An 18232-nucleotide genomic window follows, 5' to 3' on the forward strand; every position below is an offset into this window, starting at 1 on the left:
AAAATTCAATAGAAAAGTATCCAGTATTTTGACACGACAAAAGCTGCAGTGAGAACCAACTACAACATATGCTTGACCGCAGTCTACGCAAGCATCTTTGCGAACTTTACCAAAACCTATCGCACATTGAATATCAGCATTTGCTTCATTCAAATGCAACTAAACAACTTTATTTTCAGATTACATGGACGTAGATACGCCACCATAAACAAAAAGCAAGAAAATTTTAGCCTGAAAGTTTACTTTGTCATGATGTTGTTGACAAAACCTTCCGCATACGGCATAAGTAACCGGTAATTCTTTCTCAATGTATCGATCGACGTTGGGAGAAATTTGTGAGACACAGTGAAGTTATTTTTAATGAGCTTGCCTGTCAGCTTTTCGTTAGTGACTGATGACAGATTTTGCAATAATACTAAGTTTTACTAACCTTCCACCAATAAGATTAAAGATTTAAAGATGATACATCGTGCATTATGCATATATGAGCTTGCCTGTCAGCTTTTCGTTAGTGACTGATGACAGATTTTGCAATAATACTAAGTTTTACTAACCTTCCACCAATAAGATTAAAGATGATACATCGTGCATTATGCATATATACATTTCTTAACCCTGCAGAGAAAGCATTGACAGTCAAACTGTAGCGTGTAAAACTGGAGACTTGACTAGTTGACTTGATTCTTGTATATTTCTTTACGTGGTTAACTTGGCTTTAAAAGAAAAGGTAAATATGACTTATCTATTTTATTTTACACTATGAAATATTTTGCTATTCTTACGATTCGAACCATCCATTTCAACAACGCGTCGTCAAATGATAGTATGAAACAAGTTTCATTCATTTCGGCATTTTTCCTGCTGGATCGTGTTTCCGAGCATTTTGAACTAATCTTGTCTGTTTTTTCGCTTTTGGAAATTAAAAGTTAATCGATAATGTTTAAAATTTGATTTTTATCTTACAGACAACCTAAGCATTTCCAAATAGTATCTGAAAGGATTATGCAAATTTTTTGTGTTCACGCATCGTCCAATATCATTTTCAGTGTGAACGTCAGACTGACTACATAGAAATGTAGATAAAATTGCAGATCTTAAACAATTATTTTATTTCACCCAGTATAATAATTATAAATTAAAATTGTGAATATTTTAAGGCTTGCATAAAGACTTTTTATCTTCATTTTATACCAGCATAGACATGGGTTGCAAGCTTTGCAAGAAATTCTACAACAACAGAAGGTTGGAACATGGGGAGCGTGACGTAACCAATGGTGAACTAAATGTTCAAGATCGTCTTGGAGAAGAGACGGCAGAAATAGAAAATTGTAGAAGACGTCGTTCCATACAAGAGACTCTGGTTGAAGAATTTGATTTTTTACCTCATGTCTTGGATTTGATAAGAGAATATGGATATTCCATGGAAGCGTGGGATGATTTTGTGTTGAATGTTCAGTCAACACAAGAAGAAATGTAAATATGAATGTACTAGTTACCAACTTTCAGGTCCGTTTTTAAAACGTTGCATTTTACATGAGCCGAATGTATTTAAAACAAAAGAAATAAATATTTACTTTATTATCGTAAAAACAACCATTGATAAATTAGCGTGAAATGCAAACCATTTGAAAACGCATTCTGTTTCAAAACGGAAACTGATAAATTAGCGTGAAATGCAAACCAATTGAAAACGCATTCTGTTTCAAAACGGAAACTGATAAATTAGCGTGAGATGCAAACAATTTGAAAACGCATTCTGTTTCAAAACGGAAGCTTTCAAGGGCCTGTAATGTTTGTCTACACCTTGTGTTACTAATTGACAATTAATTAATGTAGCATTATTAATAACCCTCTCCATAATTTCGTAAGAGCACAATGGTTATAACACATTTAAAATAAACGACAAATTTGTTTAAAGCAAACATGTTTCGGCATACTTTATGCCATCTTCAGTGCGAAGTGAATAAGAAGTTTACATGATAATAAGTTATAGTGATAAAGCGGAATATCGGCTAGTTATGAATAATTATTTACAGTTAATGAGGGGTTAAAATATGTTTGTGGTTCGGTTTACGCTTCTTGATATAAAGGGCTTCTTTGAGTTTAAGGGTGAAAGGAGTGTGAGCGGTGTCTAAGATACGGAAGCAGGATTGTGTATATTGTGTATAATTGTTTTTTGTTTTTTTGCAGTGTGGTGATGAGAGCAAGTGTCTGAATATGTGTGAGTTTTTGTCCGTGGTTGTGTGTTCTTTAATCCGTGTGGAAAGGTGGCGGGTGGTCATTTTAAAATCAAAATCACTTTTGCTTCAAAGATTCTATTCCCACTCTTTTAAAATCTAACGTGGTTTATGAATTTTCTTGTGCTGGATGCAATTCCAGATACATTGGGAGAGACAAACAAAGTTATTGTTAAAACAACGAAACGACAGTTTTAAATATCACAATTTTATTAATTTGGTTGATATTCAAAATATGACAAATGGAGCCGTAGCTGCTTCGCAAACGTCGGTGTTTTCACAATAAAAGTCTCGTTCTGTTGTTTATAGCTAAAACCAAATTTTGACAAAGCGACGACAACAAACTTCTTCGTGCCATTCCCTTACACGGTCAAATTTCGTACTCGTTCTCGTAGTCGTACTCTTGCTAAAACTCCCTAATAGCTCAGCACGCGCACCATTTTATTCAACATGTTGAATATTCGGCGCCGATGGCGCGCGAGGCGAATATTGCTCAAAACCTGACCGCACACTTGAAGAAATGGCGTGCGCCAACAGTCACGAGTAACTCTTAGCTCAGCCGATGGCGCTAGTGTGCGCCAGGCTTAAACACAGCTTGACGTTGGACAAAGACGCGCTATACAGTGTTACCACTGATAAATAGGAAAAACGCACACGAAAGAACAAAGCTAATTAAAAAATAAGGTATTCCTTTCGGTTTGAGTAATAGAATTATAGTAATTTTCAAGGTTGAAAGAAAAATAAAGAGTTATAGATTCATCAATATTGTTGCGGGATTTTCAATATAAATATTACACCAAAACATATAATTTATAAGTTGGGTTGTAATATCTATATTGAGTGATCGATTTAGATTTGGTGTTGGTATTGACTGACTTTTCGAAACTTCAAATTCACGTAATCTTAACGGCTCTTCACAGGATTTGCACTAACCTAAAAATCAACATATACAAACGAGTAATTCAAAACTTCACATCATTCAGTTTATTACCGACTTGAGATTGTTGCTTTCGATGGTGAGCATCAATTAGATCAAGTTAAAACTTTGGATATATTATGTATGTTATTTCTTTTATGAAACTAGACGGAGTAGGGCTGTCATTTCATTTGTAATAAAAAGTAATTTTTTCATGGATCGCATAGCATATCTTTATTGAGGGGCTATATCAACCACCAAATTTGGATGCAAGTAAGGGAACTGAGCATTATTTGGATAACTTTGCCAAAAATGCTGAATTTAGCTCCAAACAAGACGCTGTTTCCTAAGAGAGTCAGGCTGTGAACAGGAAGTGCGTCTGCAATGGCATAAACTGGTCGCCAGCTAAACTGTCAAATTATCGTGTTTTGTTTACGTACGCTTATCAATAAAACCAGAAAAATATTTAGAGTTCACCAAGAGCATTTACTCTACTGTATTCAGGGGTAAATGCGTTGCTGTCTCCGCGTAATTCGTTTTAATTTTTGCTTTCACTCAAGTGGTATAAAAGTGATAATTGTTCTATGAATTATACGAGAACGCATTATATCGTGTATTTCATCACTTAGGTTTAACTCGAACATCTTCGTTGACATACACCAAAACCAGCATGTAATCCAATTAAAATATACATTGCAAGTTATCTCTAGGGGAAATGAGCTTCGGGCATTTTCTTAGTATTGTACGAAAAGATTTTAAATTTTTCTTTCCATGGCACCACTTACGACATTATTGTTTGTATTATGTAAAGAAGTGTGTAGATAACCATGCTGCGTTTTGCGTCCGCGACAAACGTTGTTGAATGTCGGTTCATTGTGGTTGTTGAATGTCGGTTCACACTGGTGTGTCATGTAGCTGTGGCAGAATGAAGGATATAAGTTGTTAAAGTTGGTCAACTGTATTTACATTCAATTTTATACAAAGTAAGGAAAGGAGCGGAAACGGTGAAAAAATCCAGTGTTTACTTGAATCAAATACGGACGAGAAGAAAATCGCGAGAGCTTGAAGAAAGTACATCAAGACGAAAATAATTCCCGTTCACAAAACGTTCCAGAGAGCGTTGCAGAGGATCAAAAGATGGAATCTGGAGCAGAAAGTCAGACTGAATATTTAATATTTTTACTCGTACTTTTATATTGGAACTTCTTATTGAATTGTATGATTTAAATTTTTCTTCAATTCCTGATGAACTATAAATATCTATAATTTGTACAAGTTCGCCGTGAACATAATGATAATTGAAATATTTACTAATTAGAACAAATGTACTTTTCGTTGTCGTATTTTCTATTTGTGAAAAAGCAAATTTTTATTGCCTTTTATTGCGCTCTTATGCCTTATTTACATAAAAAATGTAACCGAATTTCCCGCTTCCACATCCACAAACCATTTTTACGACAGACATCGAATAATAATCGGCGAATACCGATAGTTTCCACCGGATGTTCCCGAGAATCGGTAAAGTCAGTCATGTAAACTCAAACTGTAAACTTGTTCGTCTGTATTTAAAGTATTACCGTTTGAGGTTCTTGAAAAGTTTTCAATGAAAAATGCAACTGATTAAACAATCTGCGTTATATCTTTGTACATATTTTGTGCCATCATCAACATAACGAATTGTTTGTATTTCTATTTCAAAATCGAGCGACGTTTAATATTATGACTTCATTTAGGTAAGTTCTATTGTACTCTAATCATTGAGCATCGTTAGACTTTATAAAAAGATCTTTACTCCTTTTGAATTTTAAAACTGCTTTATATTTATGGCAAAAGTTTGCTGAGATTTTGTTTACGATTGTAACATGTGACAGCCTGGGTTATGTGTTTATTAGCATAATTATCAGTCAGCCAAGCTTTTTTAAAACCATTATGAATCAACATTAACATCATCTGACCTCGTACATGAACTGTTCTTAACCAATAGAACTATACCTCATATTCATCATGTCATTTTAACTTTTAAATATGTTTATGCCAAGATTTCAATTGTAGAATTATTATTATATATACTACTGAACATTGTGTACAACAAGACAAATGTCAATAAATGAGTTGTCAAGGAAAACGAACCTTAAGAACCAAGAATAGCATGAAGCTTTGTTTCACACCACTGTATATGACAGATCATTCTCATTGAAATGCATCAAATTGCAATATTGCTACATAAACACAATGAGGATGAACATTTTAAGGTTCACGAAAACAAGATTTAATTATTTATAAATGTTCCAAATGTACACAGCAATGTAATTATATCTTACAATAGCTGCGCCAGGCCTAAATACCATACAATGATAAAAAATCTTTTGAAAATTTCACTGTATGATTGTAAACTGTTTTCTTCTTTAAGATAAATCCCATTTCACCACCTACCTATGTTGTCATGACAACAACAATGAATCGAGAAGAAGGTTTGAAAGCTTTGGAAACATCTGTCAAAGCCATTGAAGAAGTCATTATGAACAAGAAAGGAACATTTGTTTTACAACAAGCTGTAAGTGTTTGGTTTATATTTATATGAAAAGTATATTTTATCACTAAAATGACATCCCCCTGGTACCTCGACTGTCCTCATATCATCCTGTTACCATTTCCCTAAGTACCCCATGCTGTATTAAGACGGACATATTCAATCATTAGTCGTTTATTTAAAAATTACAATGACACCATCCCAATGCATTGAAATCAATAATATTAGGACCCTGTGACATTGGCAATAATTTATGTTAACTGTCCACAAAATTAGTTTTTCCTAAAGCTAATATTGCATTGTGATAATCAGTGTGCGAATTAGTTGAGAGAAAACGATGTGCAATTTTTTTGACAAAAGTGTTTGTTTAGAGGCATAATCAAATCGATATCCCGTTCATTATTATATATAGCGCTATTTGCTAAATTAATATTTTTAAACATGAACAAATTCATATGATTTACGACAGTGTTTTTCTTTACAACCGCTGATCCAGTTACAAATGTACGAGAGAAAATTTTTTCGCATGTTATTCTCTCCTCTTTTTTGTGCAAACTTTACAGCGCAATAAATTCACCACTTGGCCATCATCCTAGTAATCAAACTAGTCAGCATTTGATGTTTCCATCCATTTTTGTACTGTATTAACTTTGCTGGTAGCTACAACCTTTCGACGAAATTGGCAAGAATGACAAAAGTGAAAAGAGAATAACCGAATATACTTTTGCTTTCTGATTATTAACAGTAACATCCTTGATGTTTATTTACGATAAAAAACATCATATTTATGTCATATTACAAACAATATGTAAAAGCAAAAAGTATGGCTAATCAAGGTCGCCAGTTTGGCTTAATGTTTTGAGCCAAATTTGGCTTCTTTTTCTCTTGTTAGGCTTATTTAAAATCAATGATATCACCAGTGTGTGAATTAACGGTGTGCAATGTGCAATTTGCACATCGTTTTAGCTAAAATGAAAACAATTGCACATCACTTTTTCAAACGATGTGCAAAAAACTTCTTTATTGATTACTACCACATAAATTGAACAAAGTTTTAAAGCTTAATCTTTACTGATATTTACTTTATAAACGAGTGCGCTGCACGACATTAAAATCCATGTTCACACAATGTCATAAAATTCCAAGACGTTGTATCTGAGACTGGGAAGTCTGTCAACAGTCAACATACATGGTGCTTATATACTTATGACAATAGGGGTGTAATACATTATTGTCAGTTTTTGCATTTGCGTTGTTTTGTAAACCGTTACGTACTGTTTTTGGCATCATAGCTATTTTGAGTATTTTCAGTAAAATCAGGAAATATTTTGATTTTGATTCTTGAAAGAAGACAAAAAAACTGTAATAAGCCAAAATTGAAAAATAAACCAAAGGGAATTTTGATTTTAAATAAGCCTAACAAGAGAAAAAGAAGCCAAATTTGGCTCAAAACATTAAGCCAAACTGGCGACCTTGATTAGCCATACTTTTTGCTTTTACATATTGCTTGTAATATGACATAAATATGATGTTTTTTATCGTAAGTAAACATCAAGGATGTTACTGTTAATAATCAGAAAGCAAAAGTATATTTGGTGTTTCTCTTTTCACTTTTGTCTTTCTTGCCATTTTCTTCGAAAGGTTGTAGCTACCAGCAAAGTTAATACAGTGAAAAAAATGGTTGGAATTATCAAATGCTGACTCGTTTAATTACTAGGATGATGGCCAAGTGGGGAATTTATTGCGCTGTAAAGTTTGCACAAAAAAGAGGAGAGAATAACATGCACAAAAAATTTCTCTCATACATTTGTGACTGGATAAGCGGTTGTAACAAAAAACACAGTCGTAAATCATATGAATTTGCTCACGTTTAAAAATATTAATTTAGCAATTAGCGCTGTATAATAATTAACGTAATATGCATCTAAAGAAACACTTTTGTCAAAAATAATTGCACATCGTTTTTCTGAACTAATTTGAACCCTGGCTGTATCACTAAACTGACATCTTCTACTATCCTCGTATCATCCTGTTACCACTTCCCTAAGTACCATGCTGTATTAAAAATGGGACATTATCAAAGTTCAAGTATGACTTCATCAACAGTCGTTTATTTGTGAATTACAATAGACATGTTTCGACATCTCATGATGCCATCTTTAGTATAAGTGAAATAATAAGCAATGCAAGGTTTACATAAAAGTAATATGATACATAAATTACAACAATAAAAAGGAAATAAGATAAATTAATGGGGAGCGTCCGAGCGTATTATAAACTAAATATTGTATTGAATTTAAAAACTTGAACATTGAGGTCAGGGTTAGTTTTGTTAATGTGGAGTGCTTCTTTGATTTTAAGGGAGAATGAGGTTTCGGCAGTGTCGATGATTTTGAAGAAACAGGGTGAATAGTTGGTTTTACATGAGTGAGATTTAAGGTGTCGGTTTTGTCTGTTGTGGTATGTTCCCTGATTCTGGTGGATAAATGGCGCGAAGTTTCGCCAATGTATCGGGAATTACATCCCGCGCAATTGAATTCATATACCACCATAGATTTAATTGAATCAGGGATTGGGTCTTTGAATGAGAAAAGGTTTTTGATTTTGAATGATGTGAAAATTAGTCGAATGTCAATATCTGTACAGAAGCGTTTCATAATGTTTGTAAGTCTACGCTGTGTGTGTCGTGAGTAATGTCCGATGTAGGGTAGTTTGAAGTATAGAGTTGTTATTTTGGAATTTTCATTTGTGTTGGTCGTGATTGTCGTGTCAGGAGTTTCGGTGTCTAGTTTGAGGTTGTTGCTTTGTTTGTTGTCGAGATATCGTTTTACGGTTCTGTTAATAAAGTGTAGTGGGAAAGAGTTTAGTAAAAGAGTGGATGTGATTTTTTTTTATGTCTCGTTAAAAGCCATTGTTTGTATTGTTAAGTTTGTATGCTCTGTCGATTAGTGTGCGATAAATTGGCACATTACAAGTCCATTGTTAATTCAAACCTTCACTTTACCCACAGATTTTTAACCTTGATCATTACTGACCAAGAGCTTAGCAATCTACTTTTGTGTTTATTTTGTCAGTTCTTCTCATTATGTCAGATACATGCCAATCAAGATTAGGGGTTGAAATGTACTTGTAAATCTTATTGCCATGACTTTGCATTCATGCAAGAAATTTGTTGATTTCAAATGATAAATTTAAGCTATAAATTTCTATCATTGATTATCATTGTTATCTGTTCAACCAAAGGTTGTCACAGATATGGATGAAGCAAATTTTGCAAAGGAACTAGAAAAACTTGAACATCAAAATGCAGAAGTCGATGGTGATGATGATTATCCTGATGATGAACAAGAACAAGATGAATCATAAATGATTGTGGTTTGTTTTAAAACTTGCTGTGTTTTATTTTTATCATTCACGACCTGCGGTTGCCTTGAACAACAATTAGTTTAACTTTAAACTCCATTCAAACCCTATACATTACAAACATCAATTATTTTCTTTTGACGATTCAAAATAGATATTTCATTGTCAGTATTTCGCGAGGCAGTTTTTGAAGGTCCCCTGTTCGGATTAAACTGCCGCTCTGAGTATGCTGTTTGTGATGAATAGGACATTCGTCATCGTGAAACTATTGTAAATGCCAAGTCGTTGAAATGAAAGCATATTTAGAAAGGAGATCATTAAATTACATATTGCTAACAATTTCCTACGGCGAAAATTTTCCTTGAAATTTTTAAGTTAAAAGTCACTTGAATCATAATTGATCCAAGATGCAAAATATCTTATTAAAATTGGTTATGAATTATGACTGTCGATGCTATAGTCTGTCGCTTTCCATTGTCTGACCCTGAGTTTAAATTTCATGTTAACTTAATCTCGACGTTCACCTTTGCCGTTTATCAGAAGTTATACAGTCAGTGAAGTTCGTTGAAAATTCTGTTACTCCTTTCTAACTTTATATATCATCAAATGAAATCGAGAAATTTCAAACGCGGAAGTTTATCATGACGTTAACTGTATTAAAAAGTACAAATGCTCACAAAATGACAAAAACTTTATGATTATGTCGACATTGCGAATGGAGAAAACAATAACATAAAGGAAAATATGGCTAGTTTTATGAAACAATGATGTATCGTATCGTATCGCACATGTATTTCGTTTCGTACATTTACGTATGATGTCATCATGCGTTCGACCCTTTTTTAGGATTTTCATTGGTTTGATAATTCCTCGAGATTTTGATTGGTTGGGGAAAACTTTTGTACTTCCGGCGAAAGGTGACACGATGTGACGAGTAGTGCTTAGTCCTCCATAAGTCGGGACGTGTGGTTAGCGGTGCAACGTACCTACCAACGTACTAACACAGAGGCAAGTGATTCTTATTATCTCAGATCTATCTCAATTTTCAAAGCGTGCAAACGAGACTTTTAACTTGATTTGTACATTTTTACCTTCGTGGCTAACTTGGCTTCAGTAAAAAAGGTTGGTGTGAGAGTTACGATTTACATTTACTAATTTCAGTGTCGTTTATAGCTTTCATGTTTTGCTCCACCATCGTCAAATCATCTCACTAATAATTTAAGTTTATTATTATTATACATGGTGTATCATACAGAATGTTTGAAATTTCTTGTTTATTTACCATTAAGCAAAAGGTTGGGTTATAATTTCTGCATAAATTTACAATGCTCCAAAAAAATTATGAATAAATGTCAGATTTTCAAACTATCTAACGCGTAATAACTGGTTAACTGCTTCAAATAATGATATAGTTGAACTAGAAACGACAGTAAACTCTGACTCAGCCAAGCGTTTTTCCGGGAGCTTCTTGCATAATTATCACTTCAGGACCTAAAGCAACCGAAGGCTTACTATAAACAGTTAAATGAAAAGAAAAAAAAAAGTTACATGAAAAGCACGACGTTTGAACCGTGCTTAAGCGAAAATCGCTGATCTTTTCTTGTTACCTTTTCAAGTCAATAAGAACGAGTTAAGACGACAGTTCTTTTGAATAAAAAGGTTCAGGAGTCTTCTGCATCTGAAAATTTCGAAAAACTGACGTTGTCCACAACTTGTGGCAAAGAACAAACTAAGAGATTGCAATAATTTGAATTGTACCAGTAATAATTATAACATTGCAAAAGCTATCATTGGCTAAAGCACTATGTCTCACAAAATTGGACGAAATTACGCTTGTCGTTGTGGAAGGTTTCTTGCTAAAAATTTGTTGCTTTTCGTTGTGGACTGTGTTTCTACGTTCATTAAATATGAAAATAAAGTCCTTTATGTACATTTGAAACAAGCACATACGAAATGTTAAATGTGCAAATAATTATGTAATTTTGTGTTAAGATGGCTTTTGCTAACACGCAGTCGTCCTATTACATAGCATCATGACTTTCCTTCATAAACTTTACATATGCTCAGTACAACTAAAGTGTCATGTGCCAAATGGTAGTTCCAAAACCATGGCAAAAGTTATCAAAGTTTGAAACATCCTGTTTAGAAGGCTGCTCTAGATACAAATCAATTGCAATCAGACAATACAAGAAAAATCACTATTTGCCCTGATTATAACTGAAGGTTGATTATTGTCATACAAAATGAAATTGTTTTATTCCCCGAGTCTTTGAAATTGAACTATTACAAACATCGAGTTATTTCATGAAACATTAAGTCGAATTCAGTAAAGCATGCATGTTCCCAAGTATTAAATGATTCAGACAAATATTGTTGATAAAATTAAATAGAAAAGTATCCAGTATTTTGACACAACAAAAAGTTGCAGTGAGAAGCAACTACAACATATGCTTCCTTGACCGCAGTCTATGCAAGCATCTTTGCCAACTTTACCAAAGCCTATCGCACATTGAACATCAGCATTTGCTTCATTCAAATGCAACTAAATAACTTTATTTTCAGATTGCATAGATAAAGATACGCTACCTTTAACAAAAAGCAACAAAATTTTAGCTTGAAAGCTTACTTTGTCATGATGTTGTTGACAAAACCTTCCGCATAAGTAACCGGTATTCTTCATCTTGTTTGGGTCGACGATGGGAGAAATTTGTGAGACATAGTGCAGTTATTTTCAATGGGCTTGCTTGTCAGCTTTTCGCGAATAACCGACGATAGATTTTTGCAATGATACTAAATTTTATTAACCATCTCGTACCATTCAAATCGATACAATCTTTCAGTTTGTTCTTTGACTTGACGTCGCTGGATGTTGAACAATATCACCTTTATTGTGATTTAATAAAGCAATTTCTCCTAAAATTTCAGAGGCAGAATGCTACTGAATGCCCGTATTTAATTCCTCAAACTAAATGTCGTCTTTAGTTGTCTAAACTGACTTTGAAAGGCGGCAAGAAACAACACAATATAGATTTTGCATTGTTGTCCATGCATAAACACATGCAAAATATAATACGATGGAATATTATATTCGATACCACCTGACCGTGACCACTTACACTACTGCGCGCTTTTGGCTGTTTCCTGCTGAATTGTGTCTCCCTTCATATAATTCTTGACTCCCACATATACTTCACTTACTTGATACCTTGTTAGTTTGCACAAGACCACAAGTGTATGAGTTACTCAAGGAATAACCTTGTTAGTTTGCACAAGACCACAAGTGTATGAGTTACTCAAGGAATAACCTTGTTAGTTTGCACAAGACCACAAGTGTATGAGTTACTCAAGGAATAACCTTGTTAGTTTGCACAAGACCACAAGTGTATGAGTTACTCAAGGAATAACCTTGTTAGTTTGCACAAGACCACAAGTGTATGAGTTACTCAGGAATAACCTTGTTAGTTTGCACAAGACCACAAGTGTATGAGTTACTCAAGGAACAACCTTGTTAGTTTGCACAAGACCACAAGTGTATGAGTTACTCAAGGAATAACCTTGTTAGTTTGCACAAGACCACAAGTGTATGAGTTACTCAAGGAATAACCTTGTTAGTTTGCACAAGACCACAAGTGTATGAGTTACTCAGGAATAACCTTGTTAGTTTGCACAAGACCACAAGTGTATGAGTTACTCAAGGAATAACCTTGTTAGTTTGCACAAGACCACAAGTGTATGAGTTACTCAGGGAATAACCTTGTTAGTTTGCACAAGACCACAAGTGTATGAGTTACTCAAGGAATAACCTTGTTAGTTTGCACAAGACCACAAGTGTATGAGTTACTCAAGGAATAACCTTGTTAGTTTGCACAAGACCACAAGTGTATGAGTTACTCAAGGAATAACCTTGTTAGTTTGCACAAGACCACAAGTGTATGAGTTACTCAAGGAATAACCTTGTTAGTTTGCACAAGACCACAAGTGTATGAGTTACTCAGGAATAACCTTGTTAGTTTGCACAAGACCACAAGTGTATGAGTTACTCAAGGAATAACCTTGTTAGTTTGCACAAGACCACAAGTGTATGAGTTACTCAAGGAATAACCTTGTTAGTTTGCACAAGACCACAAGTGTATGAGTTACTCAAGGAATAACCTTGTTAGTTTGCACAAGACCACAAGTGTATGAGTTACTCAAGGAATAACCTTGTTAGTTTGCACAAGACCACAAGTGTATGAGTTACTCAAGAAATAACCTTGTTAGTTTGCACAAGACCACAAGTGTATGAGTTACTCAAGGAATAACCTTGTTAGTTTGCACAAGACCACAAGTGTATGAGTTACTCAAGAAATAACCTTGTTAGTTTGCACAAGACCACAAGTGTATGAGTTACTCAAGAAATAACCTTGTTAGTTTGCACAAGACCACAAGTGTATGAGTTACTCAAGGAATAACCTTGTTAGTTTGCACAAGACCACAAGTGTATGAGTTACTCAAGAAATAACCTTGTTAGTTTGCACAAGACCACAAGTGTATGAGTTACTCAAGAAATAACCTTGTTAGTTTGCACAAGACCACAAGTGTATGAGTTACTCAAGGAATAACCTTGTTAGTTTGCACAAGACCACAAGTGTATGAGTTACTCAAGAAATAACCTTGTTAGTTTGCACAAGACCACAAGTGTATGAGTTACTCAAGAAATAACCTTGTTAGTTTGCACAAGACCACAAGTGTATGAGTTACTCAAGAAATAACCTTGTTAGTTTGCACAAGACCACAAGTGTATGAGTTACTCAAGGAATAACCTTGTTAGTTTGCACAAGACCACAAGTGTATGAGTTACTCAAGAAATAACCTTGTTAGTTTGCACAAGACCACAAGTGTATGAGTTACTCAAGAAATAACCTTGTTAGTTTGCACAAGACCACAAGTGTATGAGTTACTCAAGGAATAACCTTGTTAGTTTGCACAAGACCACAAGTGTATGAGTTACTCAAGGAATAACCTTGTTAGTTTGCACAAGACCACAAGTGTATGAGTTACTCAAGGAATAACCTTGTTAGTTTGCACAAGACCACAAGTGTATGAGTTACTCAAGGAATAACCTTGTTAGTTTGCACAAGACCACAAGTGTATGAGTTACTCAAGGAATAACCTTGTTAGTTTGCACAAGACCACAAGTGTATGAGTTACTCAAGGAATAACCTTGTTAGTTTGCACAAGACCACAAGTGTATGAGTTACTCAAGGAATAACCTTGTTAGTTTGCACAAGACCACAAGTGTATGAGTTACTCAAGGAATAACCTTGTTAGTTTGCACAAGACCACAAGTGTATGAGTTACTCAAGAAATAACCTTGTTAGTTTGCACAAGACCACAAGTGTATGAGTTACTCAAGGAATAACCTTGTTAGTTTGCACAAGACCACAAGTGTATGAGTTACTCAAGAAATAACCTTGTTAGTTTGCACAAGACCACAAGTGTATGAGTTACTCAAGAAATAACCTTGTTAGTTTGCACAAGACCACAAGTGTATGAGTTACTCAAGGAATAACCTTGTTAGTTTGCACAAGACCACAAGTGTATGAGTTACTCAAGAAATAACCTTGTTAGTTTGCACAAGACCACAAGTGTATGAGTTACTCAAGAAATAACCTTGTTAGTTTGCACAAGACCACAAGTGTATGAGTTACTCAAGGAATAACCTTGTTAGTTTGCACAAGACCACAAGTGTATGAGTTACTCAAGAAATAACCTTGTTAGTTTGCACAAGACCACAAGTGTATGAGTTACTCAAGAAATAACCTTGTTAGTTTGCACAAGACCACAAGTGTATGAGTTACTCAAGAAATAACCTTGTTAGTTTGCACAAGACCACAAGTGTATGAGTTACTCAAGGAATAACCTTGTTAGTTTGCACAAGACCACAAGTGTATGAGTTACTCAAGAAATAACCTTGTTAGTTTGCACAAGACCACAAGTGTATGAGTTACTCAAGAAATAACCTTGTTAGTTTGCACAAGACCACAAGTGTATGAGTTACTCAAGGAATAACCTTGTTAGTTTGCACAAGACCACAAGTGTATGAGTTACTCAAGGAATAACCTTGTTAGTTTGCACAAGACCACAAGTGTATGAGTTACTCAAGGAATAACCTTGTTAGTTTGCACAAGACCACAAGTGTATGAGTTACTCAAGGAATAACCTTGTTAGTTTGCACAAGACCACAAGTGTATGAGTTACTCAAGAAATAACCTTGTTAGTTTGCACAAGACCACAAGTGTATGAGTTACTCAAGGAATAACCTTGTTAGTTTGCACAAGACCACAAGTGTATGAGTTACTCAAGGAATAACCTTGTTAGTTTGCACAAGACCACAAGTGTATGAGTTACTCAAAGAATAACCTTGTTAGTTTGCACAAGACCACAAGTGTATGAGTTACTCAAAGAATAACCTTGTTAGTTTGCACAAGACCACAAGTGTATGAGTTACTCAAGGAATAACCTTGTTAGTTTGCACAAGACCACAAGTGTATGAGTTACTCAAGAAATAACCTTGTTAGTTTGCACAAGACCACAAGTGTATGAGTTACTCAAGAAATAACCTTGTTAGTTTGCACAAGACCACAAGTGTATGAGTTACTCAAGAAATAACCTTGTTAGTTTGCACAAGACCACAAGTGTATGAGTTACTCAAGAAATAACCTTGTTAGTTTGCACAAGACCACAAGTGTATGAGTTACTCAAGGAATAACCTTGTTAGTTTGCACAAGACCACAAGTGTATGAGTTACTCAAGGAATAACCTTGTTAGTTTGCACAAGACCACAAGTGTATGAGTTACTCAAAGAATAACCTTGTTAGTTTGCACAAGACCACAAGTGTATGAGTTACTCAAGGAATAACCTTGTTAGTTTGCACAAGACCACAAGTGTATGAGTTACTCAAGGAATAACCTTGTTAGTTTGCACAAGACCACAAGTGTATGAGTTACTCAAGGCATAACTTTGTTAGTTTGCACAAGACCACAAGTTTATGAGTTACTCAAGGAATAACCTTGTTAGTTTGCACAAGACCACAAGTGTATGAGTTACTCAAGGAATAACTTTGTTAGTTTGCACAAGACCACAAGTTTATGAGTTACTCAAGGAATAACCTTGTTAGTTTGCACAAGACCACAAGTGTATGAGTTACTCAAGGAATAACCTTGTTAGTTTGCACAAGACCACAAGTGTATGAGTTACTCAAGGAATAACCTTGTTAGTTTGCACAAGACCACAAGTGTATGAGTTACTCAAGGAATAACCTTGTTAGTTTGCACAAGACCACAAGTGTATGAGTTACTCAAGGAATAACTTTGTTAGTTTGCACAAGACCACAAGTTTATGAGTTACTCAAGGAATAACCTTGTTAGTTTGCACAAGACCACAAGTGTATGAGTTACTCAAGGCATAACTTTGTTAGTTTGCACAAGACCACAAGTGTATGAGTTACTCAAGGAACAACCTTGTTAGTTTGCACAAGACCACAAGTTTATGAGTTACTCAAGGAATAACCTTGTTAGTTTGCACAAGACCACAAGTGTATGAGTTACTCAAGGAATAACTTTGTTAGTTTGCACAAGACCACAAGTTTATGAGTTACTCAAGGAATAACCTTGTTAGTTTGCACAAGACCACAAGTGTATGAGTTACTCAAGGAATAACCTTGTTAGTTTGCACAAGACCACAAGTGTATGAGTTACTCAAGGAATAACCTTGTTAGTTTGCACAAGACCACAAGTTTATGAGTTACTCAAGGAATAACCTTGTTAGTTTGCACAAGACCACAAGTGTATGAGTTACTCAAGGAATAAAAGCAAATTTTCATTCCTATTTTTCTTATTTGTGACTTCTCAAGAACAGGTACTTTGTTTACAAGAGAACACATACTTTTACTTGAGCTAAATTTTGTTAGTCCTTATTTAACTAAAGCTACAAGATATGTTTTGGTTTATTATTAGTATACTTACTGAATTTGTACAAAATTGCGGGGTTTTTTCAATTTTCAAAGAGTAGTTTAGGTTTATACTTATTGTATTTTTTAGGTTGTTAGTGAATTTGTACAAAATTGCATGGTTTGGATTTCTAATGGATAGTACAAGCTAGTTTAGGCTTTTCTGACGTTATGTTCAATACAGTTTAACATCATGTAAATTTTTAAATTGCTGAATTTTGACCTTATGCATAAGTGTAATTTTAGCTGCCATGCTTTGATCTTGTTTCATACCTTTTTTGTACAGTTGAAAATTATCCCAAATTTAACTCCAAAATTTTGCGCCCAATTCCTCACGACATAAGAGGATAGGAATATTCAATTGTCTATTTGAATCTATTCTCACATCTGTTGGGGGCTATGTTCATACTTGCATGCAATATTCTACGCTGCTTTATTTATTTTGCGATTCTTGGGAATGTTACAAAAATACTTATTTGATATAACAAGGCGCTCACTCGGCCAGAAAAATGTTTGATTATATTTACGTCGGGTAATAGTTGTTGTCAAATGCTACGAATCAAAGGCACCACTTGTCTCAGAATCCTTCTTTCCTATACTTGTTACGCGATAGTGTATCAAATACTTTGGTTGTCTGTAAGATTAAAATCAAATTTTATAACATTGTCGATTAACTTTAAAGTAGTGTATTGTATGGAAAAGTTCCGTAAATAAAGACTTCTTATCTTGATTTTATACAAACATAGCCATGTATAGGAAGCCTGGTAGAACTTCGAAGAACACGAGACGTTCAGAAAATGAACAAAACGACGAAAGCAATGATGAGGTAAACTTTCAAGATCGTCATGGAGAAGTGAGAGCGGAAATCGAAAATGGTACTGGAGGTTGTCCCATACAGAGAGCCGTATTGAAGAATTCAATTGTTCGCCTTACATACCAGAAGAGCTTTAAATTGACTTTGGCCTAATGTATTAGAACATATATATTTTGAAGTAGCCCTTCACCTTATATGTTTTATAGTTTTACTATTCACATTTCAATTAACTGTAAGTCATTTATCCCTATTTGTATAATTAAGTATCACATTCAATATTTATCATCGTAAAAATAACCATTCACTATATAATAGTATAAAATGCGAACACTTGAAAACGCATCTTGTTTCAAAAACGGAAACTTTCAAGGACATATTTGT

General features: G+C 34.5%; 1 protein-coding gene and 1 long non-coding RNA gene across 10 annotated transcripts in view; one reads left to right on the plus strand and one right to left on the minus strand.

Moving 5' to 3' along the window:
* The window catches only part of LOC124448105 (eukaryotic translation initiation factor 2 subunit 1-like), a 117159-nt gene that overhangs the window by 36572 nt on the left and 62355 nt on the right, over nt 1-18232 (plus strand). For 2 of the 9 annotated variants that reach the window (XM_046999121.1, XM_046999119.1), the window contains 3 exons: nt 5564-5707; nt 8921-9058; nt 9893-10048. The exons of 1 other annotated variant lie outside the window; for it this stretch is intronic. In XM_046999121.1, the coding sequence (XP_046855077.1) occupies nt 5564-5707; nt 8921-9049 (273 nt within the window). In that variant the 3' untranslated portion in view covers nt 9050-9058; nt 9893-10048. Of the gene's footprint in view, nt 1-1194; nt 1560-4662; nt 4887-5563; nt 5708-8920; nt 9059-9892; nt 10049-17783; nt 17925-18232 lie in introns of those variants that run through there. 6 more of the 9 variants (XM_046999123.1, XM_046999120.1, XM_046999124.1 and 3 more) reach the window with 6 other exon arrangements.
* LOC124448120 lies at nt 10306-11981 on the minus strand. Its single transcript, XR_006948947.1, has 3 exons — nt 11862-11981; nt 10654-10724; nt 10306-10557 (listed from the first exon to the last, which is right to left on the minus strand). It is a non-coding gene; the product is annotated as an uncharacterized LOC124448120 (long non-coding RNA).

The sequence above is a fragment of the Xenia sp. Carnegie-2017 genome, unplaced genomic scaffold, assembly GCF_021976095.1.
Source record: "Xenia sp. Carnegie-2017 unplaced genomic scaffold, XeniaSp_v1 HiC_scaffold_23, whole genome shotgun sequence".
Classification (NCBI taxonomy): domain Eukaryota; kingdom Metazoa; phylum Cnidaria; class Anthozoa; order Malacalcyonacea; family Xeniidae; genus Xenia; species Xenia sp. Carnegie-2017.